General features: G+C 33.0%; 6 protein-coding genes and 2 long non-coding RNA genes across 14 annotated transcripts; 3 read left to right on the top strand and 5 right to left on the bottom strand.

Annotated features, from left to right (window-relative positions):
* Window positions 1–2,146: 2,146 nt before the first annotated feature.
* On the bottom strand, window positions 2,147–3,475 carry LOC149030868 (uncharacterized). Its single transcript, XM_089177610.1, has one exon. The coding sequence runs from the start codon at window positions 3,473–3,475 to the stop codon at window positions 2,147–2,149; it is 1,329 nt and encodes a 442-aa protein (XP_089033736.1).
* A 323-nt stretch (window positions 3,476–3,798) lies between these two features.
* Window positions 3,799–4,934, bottom strand: LOC149030867 (uncharacterized). Its single transcript, XM_089177630.1, has 2 exons — window positions 4,151–4,934; window positions 3,799–4,081 (listed from the first exon to the last, which is right to left on the bottom strand). Exons 1-2 carry the CDS (start codon window positions 4,930–4,932, stop codon window positions 3,802–3,804), a joined length of 1,062 nt encoding a protein of 353 aa, XP_089033756.1. The 5' UTR covers window positions 4,933–4,934; the 3' UTR covers window positions 3,799–3,801.
* A 1,915-nt stretch (window positions 4,935–6,849) lies between these two features.
* Window positions 6,850–8,695, top strand: LOC149030866 (uncharacterized). 7 transcript variants are annotated; one of them, XR_016178330.1, is made up of 3 exons: window positions 6,850–7,918; window positions 8,262–8,327; window positions 8,431–8,462. XR_016178330.1 is itself a non-coding variant. In XM_089177640.1 (3 exons), exons 1-3 carry the CDS (start codon window positions 7,904–7,906, stop codon window positions 8,569–8,571), a joined length of 222 nt encoding a protein of 73 aa, XP_089033766.1. In that variant the 5' UTR covers window positions 7,754–7,903; the 3' UTR covers window positions 8,572–8,695. The 7 variants fall into 7 exon arrangements, 1 of the variants encoding a protein (XP_089033766.1); XR_016178326.1 differs by having other exon boundaries at window positions 6,850–8,006; XR_016178328.1 differs by having other exon boundaries at window positions 6,850–8,116.
* Window positions 8,692–12,600, bottom strand: LOC107072768 (uncharacterized). Its single transcript, XR_016178331.1, has 3 exons — window positions 12,518–12,600; window positions 11,846–11,984; window positions 8,692–11,671 (listed from the first exon to the last, which is right to left on the bottom strand). It is a non-coding gene; the product is annotated as an uncharacterized LOC107072768 (long non-coding RNA).
* Window positions 12,601–13,404: 804 nt separating this feature from the next.
* Window positions 13,405–16,140, top strand: LOC107072766 (negative elongation factor B). Its single transcript, XM_015332958.2, has 8 exons — window positions 13,405–13,650; window positions 13,833–14,315; window positions 14,395–14,562; window positions 14,633–14,758; window positions 14,843–15,112; window positions 15,207–15,491; window positions 15,565–15,765; window positions 15,832–16,140. The coding sequence occupies exons 1-8, from the start codon at window positions 13,522–13,524 to the stop codon at window positions 15,991–15,993; spliced, it is 1,824 nt and encodes a 607-aa protein (XP_015188444.2). The 5' UTR covers window positions 13,405–13,521; the 3' UTR covers window positions 15,994–16,140.
* Window positions 16,139–20,225, bottom strand: LOC107072767 (putative RNA polymerase II subunit B1 CTD phosphatase RPAP2). Its single transcript, XM_089177641.1, has 6 exons — window positions 18,667–20,225; window positions 18,390–18,504; window positions 17,079–18,308; window positions 16,827–16,996; window positions 16,560–16,742; window positions 16,139–16,464 (listed from the first exon to the last, which is right to left on the bottom strand). The coding sequence occupies exons 1-6, from the start codon at window positions 18,693–18,695 to the stop codon at window positions 16,305–16,307; spliced, it is 1,887 nt and encodes a 628-aa protein (XP_089033767.1). The 5' UTR covers window positions 18,696–20,225; the 3' UTR covers window positions 16,139–16,304.
* A 1,431-nt stretch (window positions 20,226–21,656) lies between these two features.
* On the bottom strand, window positions 21,657–23,191 carry LOC107072769 (uncharacterized). Its single transcript, XR_001476646.2, has 5 exons — window positions 23,177–23,191; window positions 22,712–22,859; window positions 22,476–22,583; window positions 21,844–22,361; window positions 21,657–21,764 (listed from the first exon to the last, which is right to left on the bottom strand). It is a non-coding gene; the product is annotated as an uncharacterized LOC107072769 (long non-coding RNA).
* A 274-nt stretch (window positions 23,192–23,465) lies between these two features.
* On the top strand, window positions 23,466–26,313 carry qm (geranylgeranyl pyrophosphate synthase quemao). Its single transcript, XM_089177631.1, is given in 8 exon segments — window positions 23,466–24,004; window positions 24,278–24,320; window positions 24,323–24,431; window positions 24,639–24,783; window positions 24,879–24,999; window positions 25,084–25,223; window positions 25,322–25,424; window positions 25,683–26,313. Coding segments are annotated over 8 exon segments (927 nt in total). The 5' UTR covers window positions 23,466–23,944; the 3' UTR covers window positions 25,889–26,313.
* The last annotated feature ends 710 nt before the right edge of the window (window positions 26,314–27,023 follow it).

The following is a 27,023-nucleotide window of genomic DNA, read 5'->3' as shown; positions in this document are numbered from 1 at the left end:
TCATAATTGTTAATTATAATATTTGCGAAATAAATAATTTAAAAATAATTTTTCAATAAAATAGAAACTTTTTTTAAATAAAAAAGAAATGACACGTTTGGTAAAATATAAACAGACCACGCATCTTCTTTCTTTATTTCGACCTTCAGTTCGTTTGGAGCTTATACTTTTGTCGCATACCTACGTGCTTATCTCTGTTTTTTCTTCTACCCTTCTATCGCTCGTACCTACAAACATTTCGAGTATCGAAAGAATACGTGTCCACGCTTTGTAGTGTGCAGTCGCACACAAACACACACATATACAACCAGGAGCGATAACTATGAAGCATAGCATAAAGAAGAGATCTAAAATAGAAAAAATTGTATAGCTATATTCCGTCTCATTGTCTCGCAGGCTTAATCCTATATGTTTGTCTCTTTTTCTCTCATTATTTAGTATAGCAGCCGTTTCATAGCTCTGTTTCCGTTTATTTACTTTTCAGATCACTCCAATACTAAAGAAGTTTTCACTTCAAAAACACCTTAAATGTTAAACAAAATTTTTACTTTTCTCAGCTATCCAAAGATTCTTTGTAGCTTTACTGCATAGTTGTTAGTTCTGAGGGTCTACAGAACTCTAATTCTAATAATTTGGAAAATTCTCGTTTCTCTACTATACAAAAATTCCTATGACTTAAAATCGATAAAATCACAAGCAAAAAAGTAAAAAAAATTGGTACTTTTTTTAGCTATCCAAAGCTTCTTTGAAGCTTTACTGCATAATAGAGAAACTTGTGGGTCTACAGAATACTGATACTTATATGTTAGTGAATTCTCGTATCTTTACTACAAAAATGTTCCTGTGATTTAAAATCGGTAAAATTAAAAACAATATGTTGGAAAATAAGTGCAATTTTTGCATATAAAAGACTTTTATTGATAGCTTGATCGCATAATAGACAAGTTTTAAGGTTTACTAAAACTAGATGCAAAATTCAAAAACAATTTCGCTTATTTACTATATCACAATTTGCTATTACCCAGTGAACACAATTACATCAAAATGAAAATGTCATAAAGATGCCTAGTTGTTGCCGAATTTCTTACTAGTATATGACGTTTAATTTTTTTTACTCTCCGGGATTTGAATTTAGGAACATACGATTATTGGATGAACATTGCTACTGGATGGTAATTTGCCTCACTGAGCCATGCGAACTTGTGCTAATTTCCATTATATTACTAATCCATATATAATTAACAATATTATTAATTATAATTATTAAATATTATTAATTATAATTAATAAATAATATTAAATAATGAATTATAACATAAATTATTAATATAAATTATAATTAACACGTTCCGTGCCACGTGTACCACCGGTGGTACAATAACCATTAGACATATTTATTCAATGCACTGAAAATATATACTTATAAGGTGACTTACCGTCACCGTTTTTATATATATATATATATATATATATATTAGAGCGGATCAAAAAAATTAATTATTTTTTCTTTACAAGATCTACGGAAAAATGGATTGCTAGACACCTAAAAAAAATTCTCACCAAATATGAGCTCTTAATTTTAATAGGAAAATCCTTCGCATCGTAGTTTTTTATATTTTTCTGTGACACGTGTAGTTGGAACGAGATGTAGAGAACTAATGATGACATTTTAGAATGTAATGAGAAGACACGACTTGTATATGTGATGGCAAAGAGATGACTGACTGACAAGCCGGCGTCAAGATGATTCTTCAACCGCCGTAATGAGTTATGGCGAGTCTGCATTGAGCGACAACTATCGCGAGTTCTGATTGGGCATTAGAAATCCCAAACATTTCCGCCCGCCATCAGCAACGAAGTTGATGATGAGTTATGCTGTCTTCTGAGGGGCTACTGGGAGGACTGCGAGCTTGGTGATCGGCCTGGTGAGTGTTGTGGTAGCCGTCTTCAGTGATACCACCCTGGTGAGTCCATCCTCCCCTGGCAGCAACTTGAGCACCCTAGCCATGGGCCATTTTCCTGGAGGCAAACGCTCATCAGTAAGGAGAACGAGTGAACCTACCTGAATCTGGTTGTGAGCGTGATGCCACTTTGAGATGGCTTGTAACTGTTGTAAATACTAAGTTGACCACATGCGCCAGAACTGTTAAACTCGTTGCTGGATGAACTGCCATCTGGAGAGCCGACTTGCTGAGATGTCTAATATTGAGCCTTCAGGAACAGCGTTGAGTACCGTTCCAATGAGAAAGTGCCCTGGTGTGAGCACTGAGGTATCTTCTGGATCATCGCTGAGCGGTTCGAGTGGTCTGGAATTGAGAATGGCTTCAATTTGAGCGAGGAGTGTGGAAGTCTCCTCATACGTGAGCAGTGTGTCTCCGACAGATCTTCTGAGATGAACCTTCAGAGACTTGACTACTGCTTCCCATTTCCCACCCATGTGGGGGGCTGCAGGCGGGTTGAAATGCCACTGTGTTTTGTCCTGAGCTAGCACAGAAGAGATTTCTCGACGTCCTGAAGAGCTTTCTGAGAAACATTGCATGAGCTTAACTTCAGCGCCCAAGAAGTTGGTGCCACAATCAGCGTAGAGGTCTGACGGGACACCCCGCCTTGAGGTGAAGCGTCTGTAAGTTGCAATGAAGCCCTCGGCTGAGTAGTCTGAAACGACATCGAGATGAGCTGCCGAAGTTGATAGACAGACAAATACACAGATCCAACCCTTGTGAGTCTTGGAGCCACGTCCTTTCCACGTCTTGAGCCTGAGCGGTCCAGCGTAGTCAATGCCTGTGTGAGAGAACGGGCGTGATGAAGTGACTCGCGCCAGAGGTAGTTGGCCCATCAGTTGCTGAGCACGGATCCCCCTATAACGAGCACACAACACACACCTGAGAACATATGACTTCACTGGAGCTCTTCCTCCGATGATCCAGTAGAGTTGTCTGATGAGTGCCAGAGTCGACTGAGTGCCTCCATGTATCGTTTTCTTATGAGCATGGGCGATGACGAGTTCTGAGAACCTGGAGTTACGAGGGAGAATCGCTAGATGTTTAGCCTCGTACATGAGTTTGGACCTTAAAAGACGACCGCCCACCCTGAGCACACCGCCGGCATCAATGAATGCGGTAAGCCTAGAGAGTGGGTGCGAGCTTGGCAGTTGAGATTGTCTTGAGAGCACTGAGATTTCTTCTGAATAGTACGCTGATTGAGTAGCCTTGACCCAAAAGAGTCGTGAGTCTTCCATTCCTTGGACTGAGATATAGGCTGCTGGTATCGAGTCAAGCTCTCCTGAGAGCCTCTTAATAAATCTACTGCAGAGAGCTGTAACTCGGAGCAACCTATTGAGCGTCGAGAACCGATGAATGAAATCCCAATGATAACTCGGAGAAGATCGTACCGCGTGATGTGCGACACGAGCACGAGCTTCTTGTGCACATGAGTCATCAGGAGCTGTATCGACCTGAGCCGGCCATGATGCCATTGATTGAGTGATCTATGGTGGTCCCGTCCACCATAGAGTGTGCTTTTCCAGCTGATCTGTGGATATCCCACGCGATGCACAGTCAGCTGGGTTTGATGTGCCTGGCACATACCTCCAATGAGCGTTCCTTGAGAGTTCTTGAATTTTGATTACGCGGTTGCGTACGTAATCCTTCCATCTTGATGGATGAGCCTTGATCCATATGAGTGTTACTTGAGAGTCCGTCCACAAATTTGTCTTAGTTATGTTCATGTTTAGAGTAGCGCAAACATGATTCATGAGCGCGGAGAGTAGCAGCGCTGCTGAGAGTTCTAACTTCGGGATGGTTAGCCGCTTGAGCGGGGAGACCTTTGTCCTTGAGCAAATGAGAGAGACCTTGGCGCCAGTGGACGGCGAGTTGACAACGAGATACACAACAGCTGCGATTGCGAATTGCGATGCATCAGAGAAGCCATGTAGTTCAACAGCTGAATTAGAGAGCGTGTTAAACCAACGTGGGATGGAGAGTCTGGCCAGACTAATGAGATCTTGTCTGATGCTGAGCCATTGGGAAATGAGCTGTTCCGAGAGTGAGTCGTCCTAGTCGAGATTGTGCAACCAGAGAGCCTGAAGAAAGATCTTAGCTTTTATTATGACTGGAGAGGCGAAGCCTAATGGATCAAATATTTGTGCTACTTCTGAGAGGACGAGACGTTTGAGAATCGTTTGGAGGGAGAAGACGAGATTGTTGAGAAGTCGAACACATCCTGTTGAGGTGACCATCGAATACCAAGGATTTTGGTATCACAGTCATCGAATGAGATGCCTGAGGTCTCGCCAAGCTCAGACGAGACCTCTCTCAACAGTTGCTGAGAAGTAGAGTGCCACTTGGCCAGCGGGAATCCGCCCGCATGGCAGAGCCGTATGAGTTGGTGAGCAGTCTCCACGAGCTGTTCCACTGTATCGGATCCTCCGAAGATGTCATCAACGTAACGCCCGTGAGTGATCGGTTTCACAGCAAGAGGATAATGGGAGTCTTCATTTTCAGCGAGCTGAAGCAGCGTTCTTACAGCTAGGAACGGTGCTGACTTAGTTCCATAGGTTACTGTGGTGAGCTGAAAATGAGATTCTACATGCTGTTCGTTCACCCACACGATGCGTTGAAGATCCTGGTCATCTGGGTGTATCTTGATTTGCCGGTACATCTTTGTGATGTCAGTCGCAAACAGATACTTGAGTTGGCGTATCCAAATGAGCAAGTCGAAGATGTTGAGCATCAAATTAGGACCAGCGTGCATGATGTCATTGAGCGAGTGACCAGTGGAGCTGGCGCTTGAACCGTTGAAAACAACTCTGAGCTTCGTGGTTGAGCTGTCTGGCTTGAGCACCCCATGATGAGGCAAATAATAGTGTGGCCTTCTACCAACTGAGCTGTCATCGAGCTTGAGCATGTGTTGAGCTTGTTCATACTCTCGCATGAACTGAGTATACAGTTGGTCGTACTGAGTGTCTCTGCCAAGTCGTCTGAGAATTCGTTGGAGCGATCGATGAGCTGTCTGATAAGAATCTCCCAGGACTGTTGGGGGCGACTTGAGCGGTATCCTGACGATGTAGCGCCCTGTCGAGTCCCTTGAATGAGTGGTCTTGAAGTGGAGCTCACACTCCTGCTCCTCAGGAGTGAGCGGTGAGTTGTCCGATGATGGAGGTTCTTCTTGGACCCAAAACCGTGTCAACAACTCTTGCAAGGATGAGTTTGATGCCTGAGAGCTGCCATGATGAGTCGTCCTTGCAAGTGTGACCGGTGCCTGAATTGGGCCAATTACCAGCCACCCAAAGATGGACAACTGAGCAATGGGAGATCTTTCTGAGTGCCTAATAATGTTAGGCCTGATGAATTGGCCGTAGAAGTCTGCTCCGACTATAACCTCTACTGCCCTTGGAACGAGAAACTCTGGATCAGCGAGATTCAGACCCGTCAGGTGAGGCCATTCGGGTTCCTGTTGTATCTTATTCCTCTTGTTTGAGAAGTCCGTTTTCCGCCGACACCATAAACGTCCAGCCTTGAGTGCCTTCGTTCAAGCTTGAGCTGCTGGGTGAGCCTTTCTGAGACGAACGAGATTTCTGATCCAGGGTCAATGAGCAAACGAACTTGAACTGATGTTGTTGCTGAGACGACTATCGCTGTCGCTGTGGCCAGCAATGTGAGATGACTGAGATGGTCTGAGCTAGACATAGGGTGATCGCAACTCTCAACGAGCTGCCCTGAGCTTCATGCTTGAGAAGACTTTTCTGAGGGAGCGGGTGCATCCGGCACCTCAAGAGCGGTCTGAGCCCCATCTCTTGGTGGACCGAAGATGGTTGAGAGGTCAGCACTATGCAACAAGGTATGATGAAAGTCGTTGCACGTCTTGCAATGCCGTCGGCTGTTGCACTTCCTCAGACTGTGCCTGCCTAGGCAATTGCAGCATAGGCTCCTCTCTTTGATCAACCTCACCCTTTGGCTGACCGAGTAGCCTCGCATTCTTGGGCAGATCGCGATGTAGTGATCTTGCCCACAACAGTCACACGGATATCCTGTCCGGGACTGAGCTGGATGAGACGTCTGGTGAGTGACCGACCTTGTTGAGCTGGCTGGAGGCTGCTGAGATGCCTGATGCGAGCTTGCCCGAGTAGTCATAGCCCCTTTCTGCACATTGGATTGAGCTGGCGTGGATGAGGCTTCCATGGTCTCCAATGTGCGAGCACGAGCGACCAGAAATTCAGTGAGCTGGCTGAGTGTCGGAAATTCATCGGTAGAGGCAAGAGATGTCTCCCACCTCTCGCGAGTGTCTCGATCGAGCAGTCCAGTGAGGAGAGTGACCATGAGGCAATCGTTATTGCTCTCCACTGTGAGTGTTCTGAGTGCCACGAGTGGTCTCATTAATGATGTTAACCATTTTTGTCAGCGAGGTGGCTTGGCGCTTCTGCATCGGTTTGAGGTTGAGTAGCCTTTCTACATGGGATTTTATTATGAGACGTTTGTTCTCAAACCGTGAGATGAGCAGTGTCCACGCCGATTCATATGAGGAGTCGTCTGGAGTGATGTTCGCGATGAGCTCGTAAGCCTCACCTTGCATCGCTGACTTAAGATACTGGAATTTCTCCAGATCACTGAGGTCTGAGCGGTCTCCGATGACTGAGCTGAACATGGCCTTGAAGTCAGGCCATTTCCGGCATTCGCCACTGAACGTACGCACTGTTAGTTAAGGAAGCCGGGAGCGAGTACGAGCACCAGCCTCAGGTGGAGGAGCTGGTTGAGCTGTCTGCGTGAGTTGTTCTCTGAGTCGACCAAGCAATCTTTTTGTTTTCAGCATCAGCTTCGACTCGGTGATGCTGACCATCTCAGTGAGGTATGGATGTCCCATTTGGCTGGGAGGCCAATTGCAAACAAGCTAAGCGTGCTCGAGTCGAAAGGTCTTATGCAGCTCCTCAAGCTGCTCGAGCATCATGTTCACTTCTGTCAAGGTGATCCCCTCGGAGGGCTCACCGATCTGACTGAGTATATCCTCCATAGTTACAATAAGCTCATTCTGAGCCTGCACGCGCAGTGTCAGTTCACTACTGAGTGGTACCGGAGATTGGCTCCTGGTCCGGGGACCTTGGCCATGAGCAGACGTGGATGGTACCGCCAAGCTGGTAGGTTGAGCTGGCTGAGCGGTTCTTGGTCATCATGACTGCCTGATGCCTTGGCTTTTTGATCTTCTTCACGCACAAGCACCATCGTGATGATTAATCGAGATGTCTGTATTGAGTGCCACTGATTGATAAGATCACAAATGAGAGTCACTGTTAATAAGTAGTGCCAATGAGAAGACAATGTCGCGAAAGATAACTGCACTGTTTGGTAAACACCGCGAACGAGATGACAATACCCCACGCTACACAGGGGTGAGAGAGGGGGAACTGTTCGCGGGTCGCGCGAAGCGAGTGAGACGACACGTTCTCGCGAGAGAGATGGCTATATCCCCCCTACTCTAGAGTGAGAGAGGGGGCGGCTCACACGTCACACTAACGCGAGCGATACGGCACTACCAGTGCTGTCAGACAGTGCTGTCAGATCGTGGGTAAATCTTACCCTCTCCCTGTGCCACTGGGATTGCACACAATGAAAGTTTTCCATGTCCGTGTGTTTGGGATGTCGAAAGAAGCCGAGTGTAACCGAAGTTGGCGGTTGGCCACGAAGTGGCACACTATGAAAGCGACTCGTGTCCATGTGTTCGGACGACACGAGTCGCTTTCATAGTGTGTCACTCCGGCGTGCCCGCCAACTTCGGTTACACTCGACTTCTTTCGACATCCCAAACACACGGACATGGAAAACTTTCATTGTGTGCAATCCCAGTGGCACAGGGAGAGGGTAAGATTTACCCATGATCTGACAGCACTGAAGATGAGTATTCTTTTGAGTATATGGTTTTGGTATTGGTAAATACGTTTGTTGACATCAAGCGAAATTGAATTATTTATTGATAATTGTATTAAATTTCATTAAAAAAATTATTTGATAGTTGATGTTAGTACTTAATTTTTCTATTTTTAACATTAAAAGATAGATTAAACTACAAAATACTATTCAGTGATTGATTTATAAACACGGATAACCTCTCTATTTGGAACGTTTCAGTAATGATTTAATATTACTCTGAAAAATAGATAATTTGTTTAAATTATAAAAATACTGGATTTGTTTAGTAATATATATTAAATATATATTGAATAACATATTACAAATAAAAGCTTAATAACTCTTATTTTTATTTTAAAACAGATGAAAAGTATGCCAGTAAAAAAGGAAGACAACAACAAAAGATTAGTCGCTGCTAAAAGCAAAATGGTATTATATTCTTATTTTGAAACATGAATTATTTATGTTTATATTTTATAAATATGTAAATTAATTATAAATTTAAAAATAATAATTGTATCTTTTTTAAAAGTATGAAAGTGGAATAAAATCTGTTGACGAAGAGACCATTATGTCTTTGCTTGCTCAAATAGAGAGAATGAATGCAATTTTAAGAGAATATAAATCGTATTCAGCAGCTTCAGAATATTTAAGCAAATACAATGTTTCATAATCATGAACTTAAAATTAAACATGGTAAAAATTGTATATATTAAAAAAAAAAGTAATGAACTGCACATAGCATAAGTGAGTAGTTAGAATTGTACATTTGAAATAAAATAAATTTGTATCATTTATATTAATATATCTATATTTATTTATTCATTTGTTTCGTTGTAAAAATATAAAATTATAAATAATAAAATTAACATCATTATTAACAATGCACAATATATGTGCAGTAAATGCATAAATTAAATGTTTAAAACTCTTTATTTCATAGTCGCAGATCCATACACTTTGGTATGACGTTTGCAGTTCTCATAATAATTTTTCACGCAATACGAACGAACATTGAAAAAATGTTTAATTATTTTGTACTTAACACAGCAACAATTTGGAAAATCAATGTTGATTTTCTCAAATAATACTTTTAATAAATCACAGTTACTATCTCTTATTATCACATCTTGGTACAAAGTGAAATAATGTTCACAATGTAAAATTAAACTATAAGCTTCCATACATGGTTCCTTTAAACCACCTTTGTTTAACCCTTTGGCGTAATACTTTGCTTTTTTTATAAAATCTATGTCTGGCAAATTTGAAGATGTCAAAAATTGCACACAATTTCCACAAACACGTTTGGCTACAGCATTGGTTGTACTGCCAGCTAAATAAAAGATGCTATTTGCATCACAACGAGAAATCCAATTGCTAAACTCATCAATTAAAAATGTTTGCACACAAAACTGAGTATCACTTGTTTGTAGCTTTTTTGCTGAAGGTTCAACAGTCTTATTTGCAGCCAATACTGGATGGTTATCAGCTTTCCTTTTCCTTGCACAATAATCAAGTAAAAATTGATCTGAATCATTCATATAACTGGTTCGTTTGCAATCAGATACAAACTGTGAAACAGTGATTCCTTTTATAGCTCGTATACATTTTAAAGCAGAGGACATTTTACCTTCTTTTTTCCTAATCTGTGAAAAAATATTTTCTGTTCCATCTTGAGTGAAACGATTTCCCAATATAAAGTCATATCCATTTGCAAATAAATATTCAGCAATATCACAAAATGACAAAGTGGCAAGAACAAAACCGTAATTCACTGGCTTCCATCCTTCTTGAAAAACAGTATTTTGGAAAAGATCTATCACTGAGTGTAGAAATATATATTTTTTATCACAGTTTCTTGCAGTGATAGAAGCTTTTCGTACTTTAGATGCTGTAATGCCAAACCACTTTTCTATTATTAAAATAAATTTTGCTGTTGTTACGGCTTCTTCGGGTAGAATTTTCATCTCTACTGCAGTTTGTAGTGCATTCGCAGTTTTAAGCAAAAAAAAAACGAACCGCTGCACCTACATTCATTTTATCAAAATATGATGGCTCAATGTCCTCTCTTTTAAGATGGTGTAATAATCGTCTTGCTCCAACATTTGATACTTCATAATTCCATAAATTAACTATGTGCGAACCATCAACTACATTTGTTGATAAGCTTTCCATTTCAACAAATTCAGCTGGCAGATACACTAGCTGTCTTAAAACAGCTGATTTTTAATTTTTTAATAGATGGCAAGCATCTGGCGATACATAAATTGCATGCTCACTGTAATTAAATGAATTAACTATCTTGCCATTTTTCGTTGCAGTTATTTTCAAATATGTCCAAAAAGATCTGTTTCTGCCGTCCAAATCTGAGGAAAGTGAAAGAACGCAAAGTCCACATTTTTCTACATTGGAAATACAATCTAGAATAAAATTTTTTACTTGAACTGGATCTACGGATTCTTTACGAGTAACGTGGCAAGCAATCACTTGTTTCCATTTATATTTTATACCTCTAATAACCACCACAAATATTTTTTGTCCCAATAGAGATTTATTGGCTCCCAGTGTAGCATGACCAGAAAATTTCCCTGAAATTTTGTCATAATCAAGCTGTTCGCTAATGCACATCTCATCATAAGATAGTACACAAAATTTATCAGTTGTATCCATAGTTTCGACTTTGAAATGTAATAACTGTAAAACATTTTCAAATATTCCAGAATTCAATTTCATGTCATGAATTTTTCTCATTATTGTGCTATACGATGGCAGTGGATAACCACTATTCCTCAAAAAATTAAGACCATGAACTGAAAGAGCTAATTTAAATTTGAGATCTTTAACCCTTTCGCTACGGGACGGATCTCCGCCGAGGTACTCCCGCAGTACGGCGCGCTACACCGAAACAGTGCACGGTGCACGCAACGTTCGAGCCGGTGTCGTAAGACTTATGATCGAGGCATTTGGTTTATTATTGAAGCCCGTAAAAAACAAATGATGCAAAACGAAAGACTCATGCGGCATGTTTAGAGTGAGATACTCTGTGCATAGCAACTGCAGGCGCTTATCATATATACAATTACGCGACATCTTTAGCGGGAGCGACTATAGTCGCCCGTAGTACCTGAGCGGCATCACATGGAAAGCGACTATAGTCGCCCGTAGTACCTGAGTGGCATCACATGGAGAGCGACTATAGTCGCTCGTAGTAGCGAAAGGGTTAATAATACTTTCATTTGAAATTATCAATACCAATTATCAATGATCAAATGACCATTGATTCAAGCGACCTTTTTGTAATACTTTAATCTGATCATTATTTAAGAATGCAGCCAAAGTCTCTCTTTTAAAACGAAGTTCTTCATTTTCTTGCTGTACAGCAGCATAACATGCTGTTTTTGCTTGTTATAACTGATTACGCAAATCTTCATTTTCTTTCTGAAGTTAGTCAATTTGCTCTTCTATTAATATATTTGTATCCTTCTTCTTAAATATACTCTTTGGATCACTTTCTATCATATCCACATTATTTGATATTGTAGGAATTGATGCTTATTCAACCATAGTTTGGGGTTGAAAAGGTATCATCTTGACTAGTTGCACATCCTTTGGAGTAGAATCACTATTATTATTTTATATGCTGACCTCCGTGGAAGTGGTTCAATCCTTGGAGGTGGATTTGGTACATTAAACAATGTAGGAACAGCATTGGGCTTCAATTTTTTCCAACCATCAGCACGTTTACTTTCAAATTGAGAATTTTCAAAGTGTACCTATAAGAAATAAACAATTTTAAAAACACCTCTCGTTGGAAAAATAAATTAAATCATGCTAAAAAGTTAGTATGTTTTGATATATAACTAATAAATCAATAACAATGGACAATTAATGTTTCAAAAATAAAACTACATATTACTTCACATAAGCGAGAAGAAGAACTTGGTTACCAATTGTTTCTTCGCATATTTTGGATCCATATCGACTGTCGTTTACTATTTGCCGGGAAAGTAAACAGCCGAAAGCCTTTTTCTGATCTGTTGCTACAATTAATTGCAGCACAGCATGGCATCTTCTCTTTTTGAAGCACTGAAAATTGAAGTCTATGAAACAAAACATTTTTTATATACTTTTTTACCTACATGTATATAATTTAAATGTAAGTGAAAGATATTTTTAAAAGATAATATTATTGCTGTATACATTTTAAGTAATAATACAAATAATATGTAACTTTTGTGAATAATGCAAGTCAATAAAAATATTTTATAGTTTTATAGGTTATGATAGTAATAAGTAAAATAATTAATTCTGTTGTGTAAAATATGATTTTAGAAATGATTACAAGCAAGCGTTAAAATAAGAAATTGTAAACTTTACAAAATTATGATCGTTCTATTTATATACAAAAAGAATAAACATAACTTCAATTTTTGCTAGAAAAGAGCCCAAAAATCTTTGTAACGGGCTTAGAAATTTTTATTGAAAATGTATTTTTCAATATGTTTTCAGACAGATATCAATAATTGTCTACGACTATTACACGATTTCAATAAAAATTTCTTCTTCATTCATTCACAAATAATTAAAAAAATTGCAAAAAAAATAACGATAAAACTCACAGACTAACGCTCACTACATATGTTTTTTTAAAACTGTCCGCTCACTCGAGGAACGAAAATGGCGGATGAGAATACCTATATCTATAGTCACGGAGGATAGATACCAAGAGTCCGAACGTAATGTTCAAAGAATGGTATCAATTTAGGGGACAAGATATTTTGCTGGTAGGGCGCGCTGCTTTTCACAGAGTACTCGTTTAAATACTTACGCGGGAAGTCTTGTTGCTATTGACAGCTCTGAAAAAAAATATTTTAAGAAACATGGAATTAATATTATTTAAAAACTACACAAATGTAATAATCAATTATTTGTTAACATGAAATTTTTAATATTATTTTGAGGTTACTCACTTTTGATACTTTGAATAAAGCCACTTTTCCTAAATTCTCACTTGCCTTTCGGCCACTAAGGCAACCATAAACGGCACAATACTTTCCCATTTTTTAATCAAAATAATTCTAAAAAGATAAATTAATATTTTATATTTAATTTACGTGTAATAATAATAATAGTATGGGTACGCTCTGAATACTTGCGCAGCCAGTGGCAAAAAAGAAAACTATGATCTGGGTCAAGAAATGACTACCACAAAAAATGTGAAAAATCTACTACTAAAAACTAACTACTAAAAAAAAAAAAATAATTAAACATAAATATCACAATAAAAACTATAAGTATTCCAAACTTAAACTAACCACAGTCGTTAATACATACTAAAGATAAACATGGCTGCGCGTGGGATCGGAAGCAGTCCCCCAAAATTTTCAGCCAATGGCACATGAGCTGAATATGTATGGCGCATCCCTCCTATAGGATCCCTAAAAAATCCTATATCGTTCGGACTCCTGGTATCTATCCTCCATGCTCCGTGTTCTACATTTACCGTTAAGTTGGTAAATGTTTATGTTTCTAGTCATACAATATAAGTTTAGGTGGTATACGATTAGATATTTTTAATTAATATTATTTATAGAATTAAACGCTTTACAATATTAAAAGCAAAATGAGTACTGGAAAAAGTAATGGTGAAACTGGAAATAGATTGGAGGATCTTAATGTACCTGGGCAAGTCTTTTTAAGAGATGCCTTAACAAGCTGTACAGATCCCTTGAAAGCTATAGAACAATTTCAAGTATGTTAAATTAAAAACTATTTTGTGCAATTTACTTTAAATTTTATTATTATATACATATATATATTATTCCTTAACGAAACAAAAATTACGATTTTAATCCAATTCTTTTAATATTGAAGTATCTAATTAATTGCTACTCTTAATATATATTTATGTATATATTTATTTTTGTAATACAGGTAGAAAATGGTATCCTTTTACCTTCATTGCGACCTATGCTACCTTTACTCGATTTGCATGGAGTTAGACGACTAGATTTTCATGCTTCCGTATTAGAGGAATTAAGGGAGAAACTGGTAAAGCGAATAAATGAAATAGGTGCTGAAAGAGCTGATAAAGTATCTAGTGTTGGTGATAAAAGATTAAAGGAATTACTTTCTAAAAGCTTTACTGCTGTAAGAGTTGCAGCATTAAGGCCAGTTGTTATGTGTATATTAAGAAATACACCATATATCGAAGACAAATATTTACGCATATTAGTTAAAGAAAAGGAATTATATAACGATGCTGATACAGAAGTAAAAAGACAAATTTGGAAAGACAATCAAAGTCTTTTTGGGGATGAAGTATCTCCATTATTCAGTAAATATATAATGGAAAAAGAGAAAATTCTTTTCGATCATAATAACTTGAATAGTCTTTTCTTTAGTCCATCTCCCAAAGTAATTTATATAGTGATTATATAATTCTAACTATTTCATTATGTAAAACAATTAATTCAAAATAAATTTGTATCCATAGGTACGAAGACAAGGAGAAGTTGTTCAAAAATTAGCTCATATGATTGGACATAGTGTAAAATTGTATGATATGGTATTGCAATTTTTACGTACCTTATTTTTACGTACAAAAAACATACACTATTGTACTCTCAGAGCTGAGTTATTAATGGCCTTGCATGATTTAGAGGTAAGACAATGGTAAAGTAAATTTTCGGTTAATGTATCACTTCAAATTCAAAATTAACATGTCTTTATAGGTACAAGATATCATTTCGGTTGATCCTTGTCATAAGTTCACTTGGTGTTTAGATGCATGTATTAGAGAGAAAAATGTAGATGTTAAAAGGTCTCGTGAATTACAAGGATTTTTAGATAGTATCAAGGTTTGTTAAACATAGTAATACTTATGATACAATTTTATATTACATAATAAAAAAAGTAAATATATAAATATTAATTTGACATAGAGAGGTCATGAACAAGTATTAGGAGATTTAAGCATGACATTATGTGATCCATACGCAGTAAACTTTCTTGCTAGTAGTGCAATAAAAATATCTCTTCACTTAATTAATAGTGAAGCATTACCACGAGATAATGCTGTTCTTGTACTGTTATTAAGGATGCTTGCTCTAGGTTTATCTGCTTGGCAAATGATTGATTCACAAGAGTTTAAAGAACCAAAACTTGATAGTCAAGTTGTTACAAAATTTGTACCAGCATTAATGTCCCTTATGGTAAATATTATAAATATATTAAGTATGTAATGTATTTTAATTTTACATGCATTATAATTTTGTTTTCCATATTTTTATTTGAAATATTGTGTAGGTAGATGATCAAATCAGACAATTGAACTGTAGACTACCCCCTGATGAAAGAGAAAGTGCAATTGCTATTATAGAACATTCCGGCCCACCTCCTGATGCATGTCAGGCATATGCACAATTATCTGGAGTGGCTGCAGTTTTATCAATGTATTACACATTACAAATAGGAGGTGGAGGTAGTATAGGAAAAGGAAGAGGAGACGCAAGAGGTTTAATGAGAGTATTAGCTACTTTAACAAATTGTCAAGCACAACGTGCATTTGAAGATCCTTTTTTACACACTCTGGTAAGTAAAGGAATAACTTGAGTTATATAAGAAATCATTTGAAAGAATCATGTGATTGTATTTATTTTTTTAGGTTTCACTATTAATACTGAATATGGCTGATGAGTTCTCTAATGAATCATTTTGTACTGTAATATTTGATGAATTTTTCCTGGCAGGTTTAAGCAGAGATAATGTTACGCGTCATTTATTAAAATTACTTTGGTATATTCATCCAAAATTACCACCCGCTAGATTACATTCTTTACTGAAAGCTTTACAACCAACTAGTCAGGTATTATTGTTTCTTACAAAATGAATATGTGTATATATTGTTTTTCTAATATTATAATCGTTTCAGCATAGTGAGACCGTAGCTTTATATGAATCCTTAAGAGATAAAATAGGCAATCGATCCATGCAAGAAGCATTACCATCATCATCTCAAATGGATACTTTAGGATTAGATTGTCCTTCTTCGCCTATCATGGGAGTTCCTACTACATTAACAAATTCACTTTAATTTTTAAAGTTTATGAAATAATGATGAATGATTGTCTTTTATATACATTTGATCATGGAACATCACATTACTTGTATTTCTTATCAATTGATAATGATGTACATTCTAAGCACTTTTATTAAAAAATAAAATAATAAAGACAAACTACATATATGTGTAGCTTTATTATTTAATTTATAGACAATATGAAGGCTTTATTACACCTAATCATTCGTACAACTAATTTGTCTGAAAAGATGAATTCATCTACCTTATCTCTCTCTCTCTCTCTCTCTCTCTCTCTCTCTTCTCTTGTTCTCTCAAACTTATATTTATTTAATTTTAAATATTTCTAAATTATTTGTTAATTCAATTATAAACCTATCTAAATAATATGAATCTAATTTATACGACATTAGTATCATTGAAATATACATTGATGCTTGTTTCGTTGCTAATAAAGCTTTCAATTGTGGATTTATTATACTTAACCTGAAAATAATTTTCAAATTTAAATTATGCGTTATTAAAATGTATATATTACTTTTTAAAATCAATAGGATCTATTATTAGAAAAAATTGCGTACATTTTTATAATTATAAGTCCTACAAGAATCCATTCAGCAGTTTTGAAAACTATGTTTGTAGCAGATAATGAAAAGGTATTTACTAAACCTTTTACAGAGACATAATGGCTACTATCATAAATATATTCCATTATTGAATTACATTTGGTACTTTCAGCTAACATATTCAACAAATCTGATAATCTGTAATAAAAACAATAAAGTATAAAAATTAAAATCAATTTAAAATATGAAACAATTTTAACAGACGAATAAAGTAAAAATTACATTTTATGAAGTTTGTCCAAAAAGATCTTACGACGTAATGCTTTAGGTGCAACTGAATCTACTAAAGGTAATAGATAAGACGGTTCACTTGGTTCTTTATTTTCTGCAATTTTTTCATGAGGATCTATTATCATACGTCCATTGTAAAACGCATGTACCTTCGAATAAATATATACTTATATATTTTATCTATATAGACGAACGCACATCAAATGATTGTTATTTTAAAAATATGACATACCCTTAGATTCATTTTTTTGCTTCTTTCTCTAATGTAGAAAAATCAGGTAGAGGTTTTAATGTATAATTAGATAAGTCTGTACGATTTTCCTTTTTATCTATTAGTTCTAATTTATTTAATTTTGTACATAACTGTAAATATTTTTCTTGTTGGGTAAAATGTTTCATTAATTCAGATCTCGTATCTGCATTTCCTTGTAAAAAGGAAAGAGTATTTTCTGTAATCCATTCTTTAATATTCTTCTCAACATGCATTGTTAACGTATAAAATTTAGTCGACAACTGTTCTAAGTTGTTAGATGTTTCTTTTTTCTTTACATTATTATCGTTTATATTTTGTAAATTTTCATATTTATTTTTTTCATTTTCAATAGGATATAATTTTTTGTCTTCAAAGATATTTTCACTTTTTATTACAATTTCATTAGTTTTCATATTGTTTTTATAATCTCTTTCGACTATTTGTATACTAGGCATACTTGCTACTATTTTGTCACGTGTGTGTATGTGTGTGTTTTCCTCATTATCTGAAAATATTTTAAGACTTTCTCCCAAAACAGGTATTTCATAGCATTTTTGAATAATTTCTGCCTGTTCATTGAAGTTTTCATCACAGCAGTTATTATTTTTAAGTAAATTTCGAGCTTTTTTATTTGTCATTGTATTTTGATGATTTTCTAAATTTATATTACTTTTATTATTAGGCACTTCAGAATCCTCTGTTTGTATATCTTTAGGTACACAGTGTTTTGAAGATTTATTTTCCAGAACTGTACATTCACTTGATTTAATACTTGATACCTTGTCATTACTTTTTGGTAATTGATTGCAAGCATTTGTTACTGTGTCTAATATATTATTTTCTTCATTTTTTTCAGTAGATTCTATATATTCATTATCATTTTTTTTTGGAATATCTGAATCCTTTATGAGAACTTCATCTCCAAGCATATCTTCTTTTGAGGATAATAAATGAAACACTGGTATTTTTTCTTTGTCTCTAAACCAAAGAGGACTTGTGAGCATTTGTTGGAGAAGATAATTACATGCTGCATAACAATGTGAACTACAAAAATTCTTTCTCTTTGTAACATCATAAACTTTATTCCTTTTTGTAGATATATGAAATTGTTGAGTAATTAATACCGTTATAGGATTTTTACAAAGAACATAACCACATAGTTTTTCTATTGCTCTTTCTTCGATTACATCTTCCATATGACTTCTGTTGATATGTTGCAACTATAATATATAAAACATTTAAAACTATATATATAAGAACATTTAAACAAAAATATTATACAAATAAATACAAATACTTACATTTTGAAGGAGCCATTGTGGTTCAACAATGGGTTCCAGAAGTTGTTCAACAATTTTAAAGGCTATAACTTCTAACTGTTTCTTTTTAATAATTGCTAACTTCACTTGTGCTTTACTTAAACAAATCAAATATTTTATTATATTATAATACAATTAAAACATAATACAATTTAAAAATTAAAATTATATATTATATTAAATTGTATATCATATTGAAATAAAAATTACTTTTTTATAAGAAAATATAATTAACATATCATTAATATAATAAACATACCTTAACTTCCTCCATTTCTTAATTGGCATTTTTATATGCTATTTTAAGGTATTAGAAATTGATGAAGAATAATTAAAATTTTCTACATTAAAACACAAAAATTAGATACTTTATTATCTACATATATTCTATATGTATTCAATGTATTGATTTTATCGATTATTAACGTAATATCAAATTTAGCAATTAACCATTATTGGAGTAAAGTAAATCAATTATCACGTATGTCACAGTTTATTGTCACTAAGTCGTTGTTTTATTCGTGAATACTTCTTTTACCACTTGCAATTAGTAAGTTACAAGCACGGAAGCTAGATACTAGGAGGGCGATCGACATACGAAAATAACTAGCAAACGCGACTGGAAAGAAAAGGAAAGATCATTTTCGGAAATACGCCGCTAGGTTTCGTTATGTTCGCTAATGTCAAGTTTATAACGTCATATTTTTCATTGACAATTGTTGACAATACTGCATCATTAGCAATTGTATTAATGTTTTTTTAATTTATAAAAAGTAATATTTGTTTAAAAATGGTAAATAAATGTATTGTTCATGGGTGTACAAGTAGACGAGTCAAGGATCGTAATAAGAATACTAAATTAAATCAGAGAAATACGTCTTTATTCACTGTACCACAGGTAATATAACCTTAATTGATAATTATTAATTACTAATATAATAAAATGCAATGATGCAAATGGTAAAAAGTCTAATCCTGTAAAAAGTGCAATTTACGATAATAAATTACAATTTACTTTCCATTGGACTTTTTTAATTTAGTTTTCCATCCTTTACTCAACTGCGACTAGGTAAGATAAAATTGAATAGATTTACACAAGTTGACGATAATATCTTGGGAATAATTGTAAAATAATAAAAAATTTTTTCTTATTGCTATTTTTAACGTTAATTATAAGATTTAGTTAATTTATTGAAGTGAAAACTTCTTTAGTATTGGAGTGATCTGAAAAGTAAATAAACGGAAACAGAGCTATGAAACGGCTGCTATACTAAATAATGAGAGAAAAAGAGACAAACATATAGGATTGAGCCTGCGAGACAATGAGACGGAATATAGCTATACAATTTTTTCTATTTTAGATCTCTTCTTTATGCTATGCTTCGTAGTTATCGTTCCTGGTTGGATATGTGTGTGTTTGTGTGCGACTGCACACTACAAAGCGTGGACACGTATTCTTTCGATACTCGAAATGTTTGTAGGTACGAGCGATAGAAGGGTAGAAGAAAAAACAGAGATAAGCACGTAGGTATGCGACAAAAGTATAAGCTCCAAACGAACTGAAGGTCGAAATAAAGAAAGAAGATGCGTGGTCTGTTTATATTTTACCAAACGTGTCATTTCTTTTTTATTTAAAAAAAGTTTCTATTTTATTGAAAAATTATTTTTAAATTATTTATTTCGCAAATATTATAATTAACAATTATGAAATATATAGAATATAATAATTGTATTGTCTGCAATATTTTACAAAAAAATGAAATGATTATCGATAAATCAGAGAAAAAAAATTAAACAACATTGTAGAATACTTTTCTTATAAATATCCAAAGACATTTTTTTAATTATAATGTTTGCGTATTTAGAAAATTTATACTAATTTTCCAATAAAATAGAAAAATTTTTAAATAGAAGAAACTAGACACGTGACAAAAACATAAAACCTTATTTACTTTATATTTCCAATAAAAATACAATAATATAACTTATTTTACCAATGTAGCAAAAAATTATAGAAAATAAATTTTTTATAAAAAAGGTTTAATATTATAAAATAAAACAACGGAAATGATAAATAGATATTAAGATCGTTGTAATTCAAAATCCGATGAAACGAAAAAAATACGACCACAATTGTTCCCTTCTTTAACAGCATCCACAGTTATTAGTTGCAACACAAAAAGAAATACTTGTGTATGCTAACCCATGATAAAGATATCTCACATTCACAGAAAGTGTGAAAAGTGTAAGAGAAAAAAAAATTCATCTACCTGAGTTTCAAAAAAATATATATTATATTTACTTGGATTAGGATGGCGTATCTTTCTATCGACAAATATTCTACAATTTTCGTCTCTATCTTTGGCTATCGCATTCAGCATTCCATCTTGATGGCTAGAATTTTGAAAATATTAGTTTTTGTCAGCTACCTACACTCCAAGGTCGGTTCCATATCATAAGAAAAGAATTATAAAAAACAGAGAAGGTCTGTTGAAATTCGATCTACATTTATTGTCTTTATTATGGATGCGATAATATTCATGCCTATAGTTTTTTTTTTTCAACGTGTCATATCTTTTCTATTTAAAAATGTTTCTATTTTATTGAAAAATTATTTTTAAATTATTTATTTAGCAAATATTATAATAAATAATTATGAAGTACATAGAATATATAATAATTGTATTGTCTGAAATATTTAAAAAAAAAAAAAGGATTACCAGATACATCAGAGAAAAAGAATTAGAGAATACTGTGGAATAAATGAGGAGCAGCAAACAAATTCCATTCAAAGGCAAGTAAAATACTGTTATATTTTTATTTTGCTTCTTTATAAAATATATTTGATGCATAAGACAAAATATGTCTATTAAATTTGATTTTTATATGTTTTTATGAAAAATATCCAAAGAGAAGTAGTGACCCATGCATATATGAAAATTATATTATAAATTGTGATATTGGCGAATTTAAGAAACTTATAGTAATTTTTCAATAAAATAAAAACATTCTTAAGATGTTGAACGCCCAGCGTGAATCGGTAGAGCTTACCACGGAGCTGAAATTTGAGACTCGTAGTGTACACAGTTCGATAAGCTGAGAGAGCGATACGATTCAAAGCATTTTTTAGATTTCCGTTGTTCAAATCTTTATTTAGACAGATTAGTTTGTGGTCCAAAGAATGAGGACGAGATATGTTATAAATAATAAGGGTCTCGAAGTGTGGTAGGTTATAGAGTTGAAAAAACATTTCTAGAGAATATTTTTATTAGATTTTTCATTGCATTTTACTAGAACCTTCGTTCAGTCCAGCAGTATTTTCCATATGTTTCTCGTAACGTCTTTATTTCATCTATCCTAAAATGTTTGTTAGCAGCGCAAGAATGTAGATGAAAACGGGAAATAGAAAACCATACTAACAAAAAAAATTTTATACCTGAGTTTCAAAAAAAGGATTATTTATTTTTACTTAATTTCTGACGAATTATATTTCCTTTGATAAACATCCTACCATTTTGGTGTCTATTTATAACTATCGCATTCAGCATTCCATTTTTATTGCATGAATTTGGAAAAGTGCACTTTTTATCAACTATTCCACACAGAGACCATAACGGTGACCTTGATTATATATAGTAATCATATTACAATACATAAATCCTACAATTATCTTACTCTTGAAACTGTCCATTCGTCTCATTCTCTCGAAACTTAGATTTATGAAAGTTTCACTTCTAACACGTGTGATCTGCACACATGATTTTTTTTGACTAACGCGTGAGTACAAATGTTACATTCCCGCGACCACGGAGGATAGATACCAGGAGTCCGGACGTAATGTTCAAAGAATGGTATCAATTTAGGGGACAAGATATTTTGCTGGTAGGGCACGCTGCTTTTCACAGAGTACTCGTTTAAATACTTACGCGGGAAGTCTTGTTGCTATTGACAGCTCTGAAAAAAAATATTTTAAGAAACATGGAATTAATATTATTTAAAAACTACACAAATGTAATAATCAATTATTTGTTAACATGAAATTTTTAATATTATTTTGAGGTTACTCACTTTTGATACTTTGAATAAAGCCACTTTTCCTAAATTCTCACTTGCCTTTCGGTCACTAAGGCAACCATAAACGGCACAATACTTTCCCATTTTTTAATCAAAATAATTCTAAAAAGATAAATTAATATTTTATATTTAATTTACGTGTAATAATAATAATAGTATGGGTACGCTCTGAATACTTGCGCAGCCAGTGGCAAAAAAGAAAACTATGATCTGGATCAAGAAATGATTACCATAAAAAATGTGAAAAATCCTATATTGTTCGGACTCCTGGTATCTATCCTCCGTGTCTATTGCGATCGCCCTCCTGTTATCTACCCCGTTTTCCAATTACAGAGCATAATGGGACTCAGTGTCGCACAATGCGGCATCGTGCTAATGCTTAATTGGAACATGAATTAGTTTTCAAGTGCACCAGCAGAGTGCGCTAAGTTCAGTGTTGAAACAAAAAATATTCATAGACTTAGCAACCTCATTAATGTATAAATAAAGTGGTAAACAATAATAATTGGTCGAAAACTATTTACGGTTATTTTAAGTAATTTGGATTTTGATTATTTCATTAACATTATTTAATAAATTTATTTATAGTTTATTTTATTTTTTTTTCATAAATTTATTTATAGTTTTGTATTTTAAAATGAAATTGTATTCATATTTTATGTGTAGAATATAAAAAAAATAGTCAATGTTTATACCTTCATCCATACTTATATTTATTTTTTAACAGTCTGAATTAACTTTTTATTATTTCCAAAAAACTACGACGAGAAGAAAGCTTTAAGAATTTTTTCAATAATAAACAATATTACTAACGATAATATACATGCAATTTCGATCAATGCCAACTTAAAGAAAAAACACTTGGTTATTTTCTGCTACTGAGTTGGTATCGATTGCAAGCATCACGCGATAGCAACACTTTTTACAGTGCTCGATTGTGCGATGCGATGCTCTAGTTGAAACATTCAACGTTGAGCATTATGCCGCATAATGCGCTTTAGTGCTGTAATTGGAAAACGGGGCTAGGCTCCGTGTTATGCATATACATAGAAAATATAGGAATATTTTAATGTTTTGTATTGGACTAATATTTCTGGTTTCTTATTTCCAAGTAATGTAATGTGTCGTTTTAACCAATAGATAGTATTAATGACAATTGTACTATTTAGTGTCAACTCTGTCTAAAAATTAATTCATGCAAGACTATATAAGGAACTAGAGGGCCTAATAAAAATATTAAATTTATTCAGCAGTAGTAAGGAAACCAGAGTTAGTCGTTTTTGGTTCTTGACAGCGACAATAGTAAACAAAAGGAGAGAGATCAATAAAGTATAAAAGTATCTTTTCGGAAGAATTACTTGTTGAATTTTAAATTTAATAATGTTAATTAAAAATTCTCTTTTTAATTTTTAATAACAGGTAAAAGAATCTCCTTTGATTTACGCATTGAAATTATAAAAATCATGGAAGTTGATACCAATGGTACTCCTTATTCGTTAAAAGGTGATAAGAAAGAAGATGAAGTGAGTACTTGTTATAAATTTTTGTGTTTATTTATAAAGTAAAATATTTTTAAATAATGTATTTAATATAATAATTTATCTTGAGTGTTTTTAAAATTGTTATATTAAAGTAGAAGCTAAACGCGCATTATATTTTTCACTTTTGATTGAAATGATCATAACTGTAATAATTGCAATATATAAAAAACTATAATATTTATTTATTTTAAATAATACATAGATAAAGATTCATTATAAAAAATATTATATTTAATAATATATTTCTTTTTATAGATATTGCTGCAGCCATTTAATTATATTCTTCAAATTCCTGGAAAAAAATACGAACTAAATTAGCACATGCTTTTAATTATTGGCTAAAAATACCTGATAATAAACTCCAAGCTGTTGGAAATATTACACAAATGCTTCATAATTCTAGTCTCTTGTAAGTTGATAAAAATTCTATCTTTTTATATTTGTACTATTTTATTTTTATAATTTTATGTAATTTGTTTATATATATTATATATAAATTTTAAATAATTATATGCATCATAATTATATTTTTTTAAATTGTATATACGTATATATATAATTATTTACAGAGAGTATCTCTCTATGATGTTAAACTATTTAATATTACTCATTATAGACTAGATGATATTCAAGATGATTCTATTTTAAGAAGGGGAATTCCAGTAGCACATTCTATTTTTGGTGTGCCTAGTACCATAAATGCTGCAAATTACGTCTTATTTATTTCTTTAGAGAAGATTCTTGCCTTAAATCATCCAGAAGTAAGTCTTAGTATTAATAAATTTTTTAATGTGTTTTTTACTTACTTGGATAATAAATTTGATATTATACTAACGAATATCAATTATTTTATTAGGCAACGCAAATATTCACGGAACAAATTTTAGAGCTTCATAGAGGTCAGGGAATGGAAATATATTGGAGGGATAATTATATTTGTCCAACTGAAGATGAATACAGGCATATGACTATTAAAAGTGAGATAGTTTAAAAAAAGTATATATATACAGCCATATTTTTTTCTTTCAATGTCACCCAATCTATTTTTAAATAAATAATAGAAACAGGCGGACTCTTCAATATGGCGGTGAGATTGATGCAATTATTTTCTACATGCAATGAGAATTTTTCACAATTAGCAGGAATTATAGGCCTTTACTTTCAAATACGAGATGACTACTGTAATTTGTGTAGTCAAGAAGTAAGTTTGCAATAGAAGTTAATATTTTGCATTAGATTTATGTTTTAAATGTATATAAATATTTTTAAATATAAATTTAAACAATGTTTTTTTGTTAGTATATAGAAAATAAAAGTTATTGCGAAGATTTATCTGAAGGAAAATTCAGTTTTCCGGTTATTCATGCAATAAGACATCATCCTGAAGATAATCAAATAATGAGTATCCTTTAAAAATTGATATATAATTAAGTAATGTGAAATCGAGTAGCTCTATCTCAAATAAAATAGGTATTCGTGAAAAAGTTGACCGGAAGTCTTGAATAACTCAATGGATAGAGCAGTCATCCGAAAAGTGGATGATCCGAGTTCGAATTTTCAGTTCAGTCAATCCAGGGACTTAATTTTTTCACGAATTCTACAATAATTTAATTTTTTTTTCTTTTTACAAGTTATTATTCCTTAATGTTTTTTAATATAGATATTTTAAGGCAACGGACTAAAAACATTGAAGTTAAACGTTATTGTGTAAATTTATTAGAGAAATTTGGATCATTTGCTTATACGAGGCATGTTCTCGAAACTCTAGATAAAAAAGCTAGAGATGAAATAGAACGACTAGGAGGAAATCCACTATTGATCACAATTTTAGATGAAATTAAAAATTGGTGTCCTCAAGAAACTTAATTACACTATGTAATTACATTATTCTATAAAATTATATTTTAGTTTCAATTATATAAAAGTTACTATATTTTAATTTTTATTATGTATATCTGGCTTATAATAATGTAACTGTAACTTGTGGATTTTTATATCAATAGTGAAATTATTAAATATTTTAAAAAATATGACATTAATAAGACATGATTAAATTTAAATTTTGTGTGCTACAATTGATTTAATTATATGTAAAATTTAGGAATGAATAATAATATTGTAGTACATCCAATATTATATTATATAACAGTATTAAAAAAATCGATAATATTTTATGCATTAAAATTAATATTAATTATTTATATATTAAAAGAAATATGTATGTGGAGATCTGTTGTAGAACTTACCAATTCATCTATGTAAAAATAAAGTACATTTTTATCTTATACTTATTGATTGTTTTGATTTTTTATCGTATAAATTAAGTTTATATAATATTATAAAAATATTCTCAATATATTGAATGATTTTCTATATTTGTATTACTTTTACACATGTATAAAATATACGATATAACAGTTATACTATTATTACCGCGTCTTTAATAAGTTGACAACTAATTATATATTTTCAAGTTTTATTATCAATGCTATGGTAATAAATACAGGACTGTGTCACGAAGCCTTACGTTAATTAGCCTTAAAATACGCAGCGAAACTTCAGAAATAGATTCTTCATATATATAAAGAAGCATTATTATATTAATATGAGTTTGTGGAGATACATCATTTCTGAATTATAATTTTCAAGTACGATCTTGGTGTATAACAATTATGTTTATTATATTGACTGAAATTAAATATAAGATACTAGTATCAGGTTCAAATATATAATAATTTTTTAGATTATATCATGTATTCGATATAACTTATTTCCTTTTTATGATTAAAGAATCATTCCTAAAATTATGCCGAGTACTTTTTATTACACCCAATATATGAGTATTTAATAATATATTGTATAATACATAACGTTCATAAATCAGTACCTATGTTAATATATTTTTTGTACATTATGTAATAATATATTGCATTTTTATATTCATTATAAATAAATTTATTATATTATAAAATTGTGTAAAAAAGGCTTCATAATTCCAAAA

The sequence above is a fragment of the Polistes dominula genome, unplaced genomic scaffold (genome assembly GCF_049000335.1).
Source record: "Polistes dominula isolate Pdom_NZ unplaced genomic scaffold, Pdom_raw_medaka contig_24, whole genome shotgun sequence".
Taxonomy (NCBI): Eukaryota; Metazoa; Arthropoda; class Insecta; order Hymenoptera; family Vespidae; genus Polistes; species Polistes dominula.
Note: the sequence above shows the minus strand (reverse complement) of the source record. Positions and strands in the feature narration are given on the sequence as shown.

Excerpts from the sequence above, each read along its gene's own strand:
- LOC149030866 (XM_089177640.1), top strand. Across the intron at positions 8,328-8,430 it reads TCGCTGCTAAAAGCAAAATG|TATGAAAGTGGAATAAAATC; the intron begins GTATTATATTCT and ends CTTTTTTAAAAG.
- LOC149030867 (XM_089177630.1), bottom strand. The coding sequence starts at position 4,932 with ATGCGAGAGTATGAACAAGCTCAACACATGCTCAAGCTCGATGACAGC. Across the intron at positions 4,082-4,150 it reads AACGTCTCGTCCTCTCAGAA|GCTCTCTGGTTGCACAATCT; the intron begins GTAGCACAAATA and ends ATCTTTCTTCAG.
- LOC107072766 (XM_015332958.2), top strand. The coding sequence starts at position 13,522 with ATGAGTACTGGAAAAAGTAATGGTGAAACTGGAAATAGATTGGAGGAT. Across the intron at positions 14,759-14,842 it reads GATTTTTAGATAGTATCAAG|AGAGGTCATGAACAAGTATT; the intron begins GTTTGTTAAACA and ends AATTTGACATAG. Across the intron at positions 15,766-15,831 it reads CTTTACAACCAACTAGTCAG|CATAGTGAGACCGTAGCTTT; the intron begins GTATTATTGTTT and ends TAATCGTTTCAG.
- LOC107072767 (XM_089177641.1), bottom strand. The coding sequence starts at position 18,695 with ATGCCAATTAAGAAATGGAGGAAGTTAAG. Across the intron at positions 16,997-17,078 it reads TAGAGAAAGAAGCAAAAAAA|ATTTATTCGAAGGTACATGC; the intron begins TGAATCTAAGGG and ends ATATAAGTATAT. Across the intron at positions 16,743-16,826 it reads TTGGACAAACTTCATAAAAT|ATTATCAGATTTGTTGAATA; the intron begins GTAATTTTTACT and ends TTTTTATTACAG.
- LOC149030868 (XM_089177610.1), bottom strand. The coding sequence starts at position 3,475 with ATGGCATCATGGCCGGCTCAGGTCGATACAGCTCCTGATGACTCATGT.